The sequence below is a fragment of the Ranitomeya variabilis genome, chromosome 3 (genome assembly GCF_051348905.1).
Source record: "Ranitomeya variabilis isolate aRanVar5 chromosome 3, aRanVar5.hap1, whole genome shotgun sequence".
In the NCBI taxonomy this organism is placed as follows: Eukaryota; Metazoa; Chordata; class Amphibia; order Anura; family Dendrobatidae; genus Ranitomeya; species Ranitomeya variabilis.
In genome coordinates, this window is record NC_135234.1 from 401,825,736 (window position 1) to 401,839,151 (window position 13,416).

Sequence of the window (13,416 nt, forward strand, 5' to 3'; positions counted from 1 at the left end):
ATATACATTTTTTTACGAGGTAATTTTCCCACCTTCAGGGGCACTAAAAGGGGCCTACCAGCTGTTTCCCTATGAATTGTTCCAACTCAAAACATGACTCCTTCATCTTCTGGCTGACTTTCCAGCCTTGTTGGGACATGATAGCAATAATAATAATAATAATAATAATAATAATAATAATGTTATTTATATAGCGCCAACATATTCCGCAGCACTTTACAGTTTAACAGTTTCAAACACAAGTCATGAGTAACAACGTTAACAATACAATAGTTAAAGCACAATAAGATGACCCTACTCGTGAGAGCTTACAATCTACAATGAGGTGGGGGAGATACAAAGTACAGGTGTGCATTTACAATGATGTGTTTACAATGATGGTCCAGCCATCTTCAGGGGGTGGGGGATAGATGGGGATAGTTAATGGGCTACACACACACAAACATAAAATGACTTTGATTAGTGAATGTAGTAGGCTGCACTGAAAAAATGTGTTTTGAGCAAGCGCCTAAAATTATGCAAATTGTGGATGGTCCTAATATCTTGGGGCAGAGCATTCCAGAGGATTGGTGCAGCACGGGAGAAGTCTTGGAGTCGGGAGTGGGAGGTACGGATTAGTGCAGAGGTCAGTCGAAAGTCATTTGCAGAGCGCAGTGGTCGGTTAGGCCAATAGACAGAAATGAGGGTGAGAGCAAGTACTTTGAATTGTATCCTGTAATGAATGGGCAGCCAGTGTAACGACTGGCGAAGAGCGGACGCGTTCAAGTAACGATTAGCCAGATGGACAACCCTGGCTGCTGCATTAAGGATGGACTGGAGAGGGGAAAGTCGAGTGAGTGGGTGGCCAATTAATAGAGCATTGCAGTAGTCCAGGAGGGAGTGGATCAGGGCGACAGTGAGTGTTTTTGTTGTTTCCATGGTGAGAAAAGGGAGAATTCTAGAGATGTTCTTTAGGTGTAAGCGGCATGAGCGGGCAAGAGATTGTATATGGGAGGTGAAGGAGAGATCGGAGTCAAACACCCAGCGCGCCTGCTGCCTAGGCGTTATTATGGTACCACCCACGGAGAGGGAAATGTCAGATTTAGGGAGGTTAGTAGACGGCGGGAGCAGAAGAAGGTCAGTTTTGGAGAGGTTTAGTTTCAGATAGAGAGCGGACATGAGTTTGGAGACTGCAGACAGTCAGTGGCGTTTTGTAGTACAGCGGGGGTAAGGTCAGGGGCTGATGTGTATAGTTGTGTGTCATCAGCATAAAGATGGTACTGAAAGCCAAATCTGCTGATGATCTGTCCAATTGGGGCTGTGTAGAGGGAGAAGAGAAGGGGGCCAAGGACTGAGCCCTGAGGTACCCCGACAATGAGAAGAAGAGGAGATGAAGTGGAGCCAGAGAACAGAACACTGAAGGAGCGGTCAGAAAGATAGGAAGAGAACCAGGAGAGAACAGTGTCCTTAATGCCTAGTGACTGGAGCCTAGAGAGTAGGAGAGGGTGGTCAAGTGTCGAAAGCTGCAGAAAGGTCGAGAAGAATGAGCAGAGAGTGGTCACCGTTACATTTTGCTGTCAGAAGGTCATTGGACACTTTGATGAGTGCAGTTTCTGTCGAATGTAGGGGGCGGAAACCGGACTGTGAAGGGTCTAGGAGGGAGTGAGTGGAGAGGTAACAGGTAAGGCGGGAGTAGATCAGGCGCTCCAAGAGTTTAGAGATGAAGGGGAGATTGGAGACCGGTCTGTAGTTGTTTGTGCAGGATGGGTCGAGGGTGGGTTTCTTTAGTAATTGAGTAATGATAGAGTGTTTGAAGGAGGAGGGGAAAATGCCAGAGGAGAGGGAAAGATTAAAGATTGTAGTTAGGTGAGTTGTGACGACTGGAGAGAGAGACTGGAGGAGGTGTGAGGGAATGGGGTCGGTGCCATCCACTACTCCATCCATCTGGACCATCCAAAGTTGCAAGGCACTCATCAGTAAACTGGGCCTACTGGAAGTGTATCTGCTTGTGAGAACTGTTTAGGGGTGGCCAAATTGGTGGTTTATGCACAACTGCAAGCCCGTGGAGGATCTTACACCTTGAGGTCCGTGAAACTCTAGCGACACGAGCAGCTTCAAATACATCTTTACTGCTTTGTAATGGTATTTTAGCAGCTGCTCTCTTAATTCAGTGAATTTGTAAGGCAGAAACCTTCATCATGCTTTTATCAACACGAACCCGCCTGTGCTGTGTATCAGCCACAAATGTTTTCACAGTAAGATGATCAAGCTTAAATTTTTGTGGAATATCTATTGTTTTCATACCTTGTCCAAGGCAACGTGGAGTCAATAGTCCAAATAGATAATTCAAAAGTTTATTATGTTGTACAGAAAAAAAGGCAAAAATAATAAAAATATACAAAAACTTCCGGGAGGCGGAGCTAGTGAATGGCCGCTTTTTAACAGAGCTCCTGGGTCAAGGGCGCTAATTTTATTTAAAGCATAGCTTTCTATCACCCAGAAACCAGGATAAGCACCGGACAAGGGACACTGACGGTAGTCCCAGCTCTCCGGATCTCCCTGGGAGTCAAAAGGCGCATTCAGCGCCACACACAGTGCAGTGCTCTGCACCGTTCCAGGTCAGCAGGGTCGGCGGCGGTGGAGGAGGCTAGGAGACCGAAGGAAGAAAGAGAGCGGCACACAGAGGCACTGACCTGGGCTGGTGAGGGGGACGGGAGCCGCTGAGAAGGACCGGAGGCGTGCAGGAGCGGTGAGAAGCTCCGGAGAGGCGCAGAAGATCAGCGCGGGAAAAGGAGGTGAGCCGACGCCATCTTGCTTGAAAGCACGCCAGCCCTCACAACCCGCTGCGCACAGCTAGAGGGGAGAGGTGAGCAGAACCGCAGCTATAACAGCTGCCAAAAGGACAAGGTGAGCAGCGCAGGAGACATAATTATTATCTCGGCACAAGGCAGCGCGACCTGACGTCCCCAGGAGGAAGGTGCACTAGACCCCCCCTCATATTGTGGGCTCTGACCGGTGGAGACTGGTAGCAAGTAGCAGCGCCGCTGTAGAGGAGTGGATGCAGCGCCCCTGATCTGAGTCAGGCACAAGGAGAGAAACATTTCTGCAGCACATTTGTTATAGGGTGATTTACAATCTGCATAGCAAAAGTCCAGTATTGGCTTTCTTCATAACTCTACAGTAACCACAGTGTCATTGCAACATATCTGGAGGTCACAGAGTTTTAGGTGAAAACTCACCTGAAGTGATAATGTAAAGGACATTTAGATTCATCTTCAAATGTAGCTATCAAGCACAAAGATATCACTAACAACTTAACAAATATCTCAGGCTCTCATCTCACCATGGACAAATATATGGGCAAGGGTACCAAGGCCAGCAGAAGCTCTACACGTAACCAGGCTGGTACATCTCCGGTATCATTTATTGCGGACACCAACACAGACAACCCTCAGTCAATAGCAACCGCTATCATAGAACGGCTAATGCCTGAGATAGACAATCGTTTGGCAGCTTTTCAAACTTCATTGGACACAATAGTCTCACAAGTTAATACCCAGGGAGCACGCATAACGGATGCAGAACAAAGAATATCAGATCTGGAGGACTCTGCCATAACTCTCACAAATAAACTAGATGATAAAGAAAAGATTATTTCGGATTTGATAGACAAAGTAGATGACCTCGAAAATAGGTCCCATCGTAACAATCTACGACTTATAGGCCTCCCAGAGTCAATCCCTTCCTCAGAACTAATAAAAATCACATCTGAATGGCTGCCTAGAGCTCTTGGAGTGTTGCCAACATCAGGCGTCGTGGCCATTGAAAGAGCACATAGACTAGGACCCCCAAGAGGAGGAGAAGGAGTAAGACCGCGTCCGGTCATTTTCAAAATCCTGGATTTCCAGGATAAAATTCGTATCTTGGCAGCATTCAGGAAACAACGTACTCTGTTGTATGAAAACCACAAACTATTACTATTCCAGGATTACTCGGCCGCCATGGCAGCTAAACGCAAAGCCTTTAATCCTGCCTGTAAAATTTTGGTGGATAAAAATATTCGCTTCAATCTGCAGTACCCTTCGATTCTGCGCTTTGTTATGGAGGGGAAAAACTGGTCCTTCAGTGATCCAGGAAAGGCTCTGGAATTCCTTCATAAAACATCCCCGGGTTCACTCTAATTCTGTTAAATCCTGTTAAGAAAGCTACTTTAATATGTCATTATTAAGTGATATCTTGCTAGTGCTAATATTTTTGTGCCCTTAAGTGGCATGTTTACTTTTTATGCTATGTTCACTTTAAGGTTGAATGTATCTGTTATCGTTATAGAGTTAAATTGGGAAGAGAAATTGGGAGGGGGGGATGGGCTCTGCTTGTGTACACTTAAATCTTGGGTCCAGGGAGATCTTACGCTCACTCGCTGGGATGGGTGGGGATCTCATTTACATCTTATACTGGTGGGTCTGATGGTCGCCCGAAAAGGGATAGGTTAATGACTGATCAGACAGGCACCAAAGATACCACTATCCGCTCTCTGCAGTGGTGCTCATGGAATGTCAACGGACTTAACTCCCCGGTCAAAAGGAAGAAAGTTTTACATTTCCTGCAAAAACAGAATTTCCACATTATTTTTCTCCAAGAGACACATTGGGTTAAGGGCAAACTCCCTTCTATGTTTAACAGAAAATATACACTTTGTGCTGAGGCCTCATTTACAAAAAAACAACGAGGAGTAGCCATATTGATATATAATGGCCTCAACTATGAGATACTAGACACTTTAGAAGATCCTCAAGGCAGATTTCTGCTAGTTAAAATCATGATTGAGGGATCGTGTTTTAGTCTAGTCAATATTTACGCCCCAAATGCACCTGAAGTCCAATTTCAAGTTAAACTACGAGAGAGACTGGCGGGCTGGGATACATCACGGGTGGTCATGGGAGGTGACTTTAATGAAGTGGCAGACATATCTATGGATAGATCTAACCCTAGGGATACTCATCGTTCAATGCAGGGTAGTGGCATTCAATCACTAATAGACCACTTTGATTTGATTGACATATGGAGGCTACAACATCCTTTGGAGAGGGACTACTCTCATTACTCCCATGTACACGACACACATGCCAGGATTGACTGTTGGTTATTACACGAATCTTTGTTACCCTTAGTAACATGCTCAAACATACAAAATATCCATATTTCGGATCATGCCCCGGTAACGTTTCAATCCAAATTAGTATCCCCAATCCACCAGGAACGGAGGTGGCGCTTTCCGTCATACCTATACCAATCAGACGATTTTAGAAAATACCTACAAATGTCATGGGAAGTATATAAAAATGATAACCAGGTCCACTGTGATAGCCCTCATCTGTTCTGGATGGCCTCTAAGGCCGTGATGAGAGGTCAAATCATTTCTTATGTCAGTCATAAAAAAAAAGACATTATGAATAAAGCCAGAGATACACAAAGATCACTAACTCAAGCATACAAAGATTTCAAACTAAATAACACTCCATTAACAAAGGAAAAATATTTGAGGGCAAAAGAAGAGGCAGACACTTTGGCCCATGAGTTAGCTTTATTTAACTTAGACTATCAAAAACAAAAATATTTTAAATGGGGTAACAAGCCGGGGAAAGTGTTGGCTTCTCTCACAAGACCATATAGGAAACAGACGAGAATACACAAAATACAACAACGCAGCGGTCACACCCTGATTAAAAATGAAGAGATAGTGGATGAGTTTCGTTCTTTTTTCAGTGAGTTGTATAGCTCAGAACCAGGGGGAGGGAGTGGGGAATTCCTCACAGACAGCCTTGCCCCAGCGCTTACAGAGGAAGAGAGAGAGACCATTAATTCCCCAATAACACCTTCAGAAATTGTACAGACCATAACTAAACTTAAAATATCTAAAGCACCCGGCCCAGATGGGTTCAGTAACGAACACTATAAGATCTTGGGTTCATGTATAGCTCCCTATTTGAGTGAATTATTTAATAAGATAGTTGAACTTGGTCAAATACCGGACTATTTTAATGAGGCGGTGGTTATTGTTCTCCCTAAACCGGGTAAAGACCATGCTCAGGTCGAAGGTTATAGACCTATTTCATTATTAAATTCAGATTTTAAAATCTTTACAAAAATTCTGGCAGACAGATTACAGAAAATAATGCCAAATTTGATATCACCACAACAAACTGGTTTTATTCACGGGAAATCCATTACATTCAATATTAGGACAGCGGTGGGTGCAATATCTTATAGTAGAGCAAATAAACATATGAAAACCATTGTGGTAAGCCTAGACGCGGACAAGGCGTTTGATAGAGTAGCCTGGAACTATTTGTATGATTTGTTATCATTCCGAGAGTTTGGTCCGTGGTTTAGTGAAGCGGTCAAAACAATTTATAGGAAACCACTGTCCAGGATGTCCGTGAACAATGTTCTATCCAGACCCTTTGAGATTCAGAGGGGAACCCGACAGGGCTGCCCCTTGTCTCCACTATTATTCAACATAGCATTAGACCCATTTCTAAGAAGGTTACAAAACGAGACGGCATTTGAAGGGGTGAGGGTGGGAACTGAGTCGGTAAAGATCTCGGCCTTTGCTGATGATGTTCTTTTATTTATCGCCAACCCAGTTAAGGCAATCCCGGCCATTATGCTTATTTTGGAGAGTTTTGGTAAATGCTCTGGTTTCAAAGTCAATTACAGTAAATCTGAAGCCCTAGCAGTTTTCAGATCCGGGAGATTGAGTGACCCCACATTCCCATTCCATTGGTGTCAGGAATCTATTAAATACCTGGGGATAAAGTTGCCTGCAGACCCTTCTATTTTGTATAGAGCGAATTATAGGCCACTGGTCTCCTCCATAATTGATCTTCTCCACTCCTGGAAACACTTTTCACTGTCTTTCTCGGGTAGATGCTATTTAATCAAAATGATAGTTTTTCCCAAACTGCTTTATGCCTTCCAGACTCTGCCACTACTGCTGACTCAGTCGGATCAAGATTTGTTGAATTGAAACTTCCGAAGATTCATTTGGGGGATTGGAGGTAGATCACGCATTAGTCTTGCAAAACTACAGGCATCTAAACTGGAGGGTGGTGTTAACTTTCCTGATTTGGGAAGATATAATTTAGCAGCTAACCTTAGATATGCAATCGATTGGATTAGGGGTCTTTCTCATTTTGCAAACGTTAGATTGGAGCAGCAGTTTTATCCACACATTTCACTACCATCTTTATTACATCTAGGTGGGGAGGAACTTCCAGTGGGAATACATGACCACCCATCACTTTGGCAAACGATACAGACTTGGAGACGTTGTAGGAAGATTGGTGGTTTAAGATATAATTTATCTCCATTCCAGACCTTTTTGGGAAACCCGAAATTCATGGAGGGCTCCACACCGTCTTTTTATAAGATTTTGGCTTCTCAGGGTTGCAGGCAGGTGGTAGATCTCTTAGATCTTAATTTCTCAATAATATCTTTTGAAAAGGCATCACAACAATACCCATTATTTAATAATAAACCGTTTCTATTTCTTCAAGCACGTAGCCTGGTTCGAAAATGTCAGACACTGGGGGAGACAACAGAGGGAAAGGCCAACTTAGATAGGTTTATTCGGAATGCAAAATCTAACCCGGCTTCTATAAGTAACATTTACTTAATATTGCGTGGAAAATGGGTGGGGGAAGGGAAAACCACTGGTGTGGCGAGATGGCTGAAGGATATGCCTGACTTGGAGGTGAATGACCTTTTTGAGGCTACCATGACACAAAGGAAAATTTTACCATATAGCAGTTATACTGACATGGCACTTCTAATATTACATAGAGCCTATATCACACCATGTATGCAATCTAAAATGTCCCCTTCCATCGTCTACTCATGCTCCAAATGCAAAGCTCGTAATACTGACATATACCATCACTTATGGAGTTGCCCGCAAATTCGGGAACTTTGGGGAGAGGTACACAAAGAACTGCAAAAAATTTGTGGCACGGGTTTTGCACTTACCCCACAATGGGCTATTTTCAATATCCTAGATGAAACATCTCGAAAACTACCCAAACATATCAAGGCAACACTCACGATATGGGCTTCAGCAACTAGAAAGAGTATTTTGCATCAGTGGTTGAATCCTTTAGTTCCTTCACTCTCTTTCATTCGCACAAAAATACAGTATATATTTAAAATGGAGTGGTTGGAGGCACTGACTAACAAAGAAAAACAAGTATGCAAATTCTTTTCTACATGGGTTACTTTTATTCCATCGCTCCCTATGGAGACTAGGGAGAAACTGAGAGCACAGTTTGAAAACACCCAGTGGTATTTACTGCAGCGGATAGGTGGTGACTCACCAATTCCTTGAGGTACCTTTATGGTTAGAGGTATGCAGAGTCCAGAGGTTTATGTTTTTGGTTTAGGTAGGGGTGGGAGGGTTTGGGGATCCATTATTGTTAAAATTGTCACATTTCTGTATCATCATCATTGGCAATGTATGTTGTGTATTATATTGTACTTTAAACTTCAATAAAAAGATTTAAAAAAAAAAAAAAAAAAAATATACAAAAAAATACAAAGTCAAAAGCATTGACTCAGGTATTTATGGCATGTGATCCACATATAAAGAACTGGGATCCTACATGCATAAAGTTAATCAAAAAGTGCCAGTGCATAAATATTCTAACATTATAGCATAAGGTTGGTTAGACTTACAGTATCTGCACTAAGTAATTAATTCCAAATCTAATCAGAAAAACTACATTCCTAATCATAACACAAAAAGTGAGGTCATATATGTAAACTGCAAATATTTGCAAATGCTATGCCCAAGTAAAGAGACATCTCTTCCACATAGGGAGACATGGGTAACACCTTTAATTGGGCTCACCTGGCAATACTATCGCAGGCATTTGAGATGATTTCAGTGAACAAAAGAATCGAGGCACAATCCCATTAATGAATTTGTTTGAAAAACAAAAAATTAAATCTTCGACACTTAAATCCAATTTGCATAATTTGGAACGCAGTGTATGACTTTTGTCTATTGATAATCCAACTAAAGAGTTGCAAGAAATCCATAGCGATTTGGAGACAGGTCAGATTATCCTCCTGGTCACCCAGATAGGGGATGAAGGCTACCCCTTAGCCATGGAGGAGTGCCAACTTTACTGAAAACTCTTTGAGCTGCTGCTGGTCCTTATGGCAAGGTGACAAACTGGAAACAAAGATAACGGATGGCGAAGCAAAGAAATAGTGGTGATGGAGAAGTGAAGATACGTGTTGTGTAAGTCTACTGAAGAGGGGAATTCTCCTGGCTGCAGTGATGTGACTAAAGATCACAGAGATTCAATGCAAAATTTTCTAACCCACACAAATCTGTTGAGTCCACAATGGGCCTAACCAAGCAGTGCTTTTTGTGAACTATAAACATATTGGAGAACTATTCCTGAAACAAAAACAATGACTATGTGAAGGTTGTAGATAGTCTGGAAGAATGTGGACATGTGAGGTGAAGCCTTTGTCCCTTCAAAAGGAAAAAACTGTGATGGTAATGAGATCGATTATTTAACCCAGAGATACCACCTTCTTGACTCAGGAATCGTCCAAGTGACTATCCAAATCTCTCTAAAAAGGATTGATGTTCCCCAATCAGATAATTTTTTTTTCCAACAAAAGCTACGGGATTTCATAAATGGCAGAGAAAGTTTACAGTTTTGGGGAAGGAGAGTACTTTCAGCCACTGTGGCTTCCTTGATGATCATGCCTATGGGGCAAAACAACCAAATAATTGGAAAATCTTCCCGAGGCGGCCTGGAAGATAAACTCTAGTGAAAGTGCTTAGACTAGGCCAAGGAGGTCTTTCTGATACAAGATACAGAGATAGTAAGTTGTAAGACAGACAATGCAGCCAAAAAATGGTGCTTTTGAGATGGAGTTAATTTTTTTTTATTATACAGCAGATCATTGCAAAGACAAGTTAGTGGCTCTAGAGGTACAAGCTACCTGGTGATGAACAGATGGAAATGTGGACCGTTTGGTAGCCAATTCCTCATGCAAAGTGAAAAAGTAATTAAAACCTCCTAGAGGATGGCATGCACCTGTCTGAGTGTTAATATTGTTTGGTAAGAGGATAGGGAAAATCTTTCTGGTTGGCAAAGGCGATCTGTTGTCAGTGATTCAATTGTAGGCAAATTAATTACAGGGCAACAGAGGTAGACTCATCCTTGACTTTGAGGGTGTTTGTGTTTCCAGGATAGAGTCCTGCATGGGCAAGGTCAGCTTAGTATTTTACTTGGACTGAGTCTGAGGTGGTTCCCAGGTATTCAGACAGGGCAGAGGGAAAAGCAGTATCATCTGCTGTGGCTTTTTCCCAGAAATGTCTATGGAAGCCAAAGAGGATTTGTAGGAACTTATCCTACATTTATTCTGAGCATGGATGTGGAATAGACTCCTCAAGTTCTAGGTCGGAACATTAATTGACAAGCAAGAACTCCAGGAAATAAACCACAGAGTAGGAGGGGATGGCAAGGTTATTTCCTGAGGGGTATTTGAGGGGTCCTGAGTAGACAGAGGGATAGGGCACTGAGCGTACAGAAAGCTTGGTTGACCACATGGCAAATGATTGCTGAAGCACAAACAGAATAGCTGATAAGTGTGAAGGGGACTGCCTGTGGAATCTTCCCAGGAAAAGGAGATAATGCGTAGAAAAAAGATTAATAGATCCAGAGGGGCACCTACTAATATGCAGGAGTAGTTCAGGAGATGTAAAACCACCGAACTATGTCCCTAAATGCTGATAGTGGCAGAAAGACAGCTGCAGACTTTGGGTTTATAACGTGCCGGATGACCAGGAGGATAAATGCAGGCAGAGGAGTCACTGGCAAACGTGAGGCTAGGGCTGGAGCCAAAAAGAACCCCAAAGTAAAAAGAAGCAGGTTTCGCCCCCCCACCAAAAAAATAGCACAAAAAGAGCCAATTGACAGCAGAAAGCCTAGTCTTCATTTCCCCCCTTCGGCCACCGATTAAGGGGCGGAAGTTAGAGAAAGAACCAAGCAATCTAGGGTCTTCTGATACCCAGAAGCTTATGCCTTTGGTAACATCTTAGGATTCTGAAGTCACTGCCAGTCTGATGTGGCAAAAGCCCCGATCGCCAGGTGATAGATGGAGATGTGGGGTCCACAGGGAGGAACACTACAGTGGAGCACATGGAGTGTCCTCATTGAAGTGACAGAAAAAGGTGGGGGAAAACCATGCCACTTAACAAAAATGGGTTAAAAAGTAAAAAAAAAAAAAAAAAAAAAAAAAAAAGGAAGTAAAACGAAAATGAAAAAAAATGCAAAAGACCATACACAGATTCTGTATGTTACCGAGACACTAGGCTAAAGCTAAGCTGCCTAGTGTCCTAGGAGAGGGTGCAGCCCACCAGTCAGAGTAGACCCTCTCTCCCCCTTCCACACACACAGTGTCCAGTTTTTTTTTTGTTTTTTTTTACAAGTAGTGTCAAGGGTGTATACCATAGTCCTGTTTCACTCGATACCAAAGAGAGGAATAAGCATAATCTAAAGCCAAGGATGACCGCACAGCACAGTACTGAGAATATCAGTGCATAAATCCTCATAATGGGGGCCCCATGTCACCTGTCTAAATGGAGCCAGTGCAATGCGTTTATGTCTACCTCTCCATTCACTTATTGGGATCACTAGTGTGCATGTGTGACCCCAAACAATAAATGGAGCCCTACCATTCACAAAGAAAACATGGATCCCCTTTTACGGTGGCTCCACCAATTACATATTTAACACATATCCTGTTCGTAGTTGATAGATTTGGTTAGTGGCGTACAAAACAGTAGGAACCAAATACAGTTTAAGGAAAATAAGCCAGCTTCAAATTTAAAAGCCATGCTTGTGCCTGTCGTTTTATGTCATTTGTTTGAACCCTTGGTCTGCAGAATTCTATTTTTTGTCTTGATATACATAGTTCTGAGTCCTTTAAGGAGAAGCTATGACACAGACATACACAAATAGTACAAAGTGCCAGCAATCAACAGTGTTTTGTTTGTATAAACAAGGCTAAAACAACATTAGAGAATGACCTGAGTCACCAAGTAAAGTCCACTGGGCTTCGCTACAGGACTCACCCTTCAAATGAATAAATACTCCATGTCATTTCCCTAACTGTAGGCTGACCCTAGAATCCTACAGCAAACTGTAAATTGAATAAAACATTTTTTTAAAGAATAAATTCTCTGCAAAAATAAGATTAGGATATAGTGTATTGACTTATTATATCTGATACTTATTTAAAAAAAAAAAAATCTTATACAAACCCTAGAGATAATTTACAGAATAAAACAGACCCCCCAAAAAAAACCACAAACCACAAGCTACAAAACAAACTAAATAATAATAAAAAAGTATATGCTTCCAAAAGATCAAGGCATATTCTTGTACTTCTATAAGTGAAAAAGTACAACATATTTACCTCTCCTGTTCCATAAGGCCAAATAACCTCATTAAGTAATAAGGCGTTGGGATAGATATCACGTAAACATCTTGTGATGAAGGTTCCCATGCCAGAGCCAGTGCCACCTGCCATACTCATTATTGTGATGAAACCACCTAATCGGTCACACTTTTCTGCTTCCTTTCTAACCAAGTTCATGATAATATCCTTATGTTTCGGTCCATGTGCATAGAATCTATAATTATAAAAGTATTATAAAAAAATAATAATAAGCCATTAGCTTATAGCAAATAACATAAAATATAATACTAAAACTCTAAGTCCTCTATAATACACTTTATTTAGAGTTTTCCCCTAGCTGATTAGGCAGAGGACAATCCATGTATGAGGTTTATAAAGTTGAAATTTTCCCCCGAAAGAGTTACCACTCATGTACAGTATAGGTAATAAATGAATGATGGCTGGATGATGGATCCACTGCCAGGACCACTACAATCAATAGAGAAGGGATACCAAGTCTCCTGCTTACTTTTATGGCATGATATTATATTGAATACTAGACATATAGGTAAAACAATAGGAATAAGACCCCAAAAGATAAGATGCTGGTGGCTCCGCCACAAAAAACGATGGCAAGACCGCCAGCAAAACAGTTTCAGGAAAAACCAATTCAAATCATGCAGAATTTCAATTCTTTCAGCGTGTTTTAGCCATTCAAATGAATGTGGGAAAAAAAAGCATCGTTTTGCGCACAATTTATGCATTTTTCTTGCCAAAAGACAAGTACGGTATATGCTGCAGACATTTCTGCACTAAAAAATGTAATGTGTGCACATATCCCTAGTTAAGAGTGCAGTGTATTATTCTCAGAGCTCTTACCAACCAACATGTTTTGTGCCGATTTGGCTACTGGGAATATGATATGGTGCTTACATAGGGCTGCATGTTAAGCCG

General features: G+C 42.0%; 1 protein-coding gene across 2 annotated transcripts in view; it reads right to left on the reverse strand.

The window, feature by feature from the left end:
• Nucleotides 1-13,416, reverse strand: part of TUBD1 (tubulin delta 1) — a 55,435-nt gene that overhangs the window by 28,630 nt on the left and 13,389 nt on the right. For both annotated transcript variants that reach the window (XM_077296194.1, XM_077296193.1), the window contains exon 4: nucleotides 12,481-12,697. In XM_077296194.1, coding sequence (XP_077152309.1) covers nucleotides 12,481-12,697 — 217 coding nt within the window. The remainder of the gene's footprint in view (nucleotides 1-12,480; nucleotides 12,698-13,416) is intronic.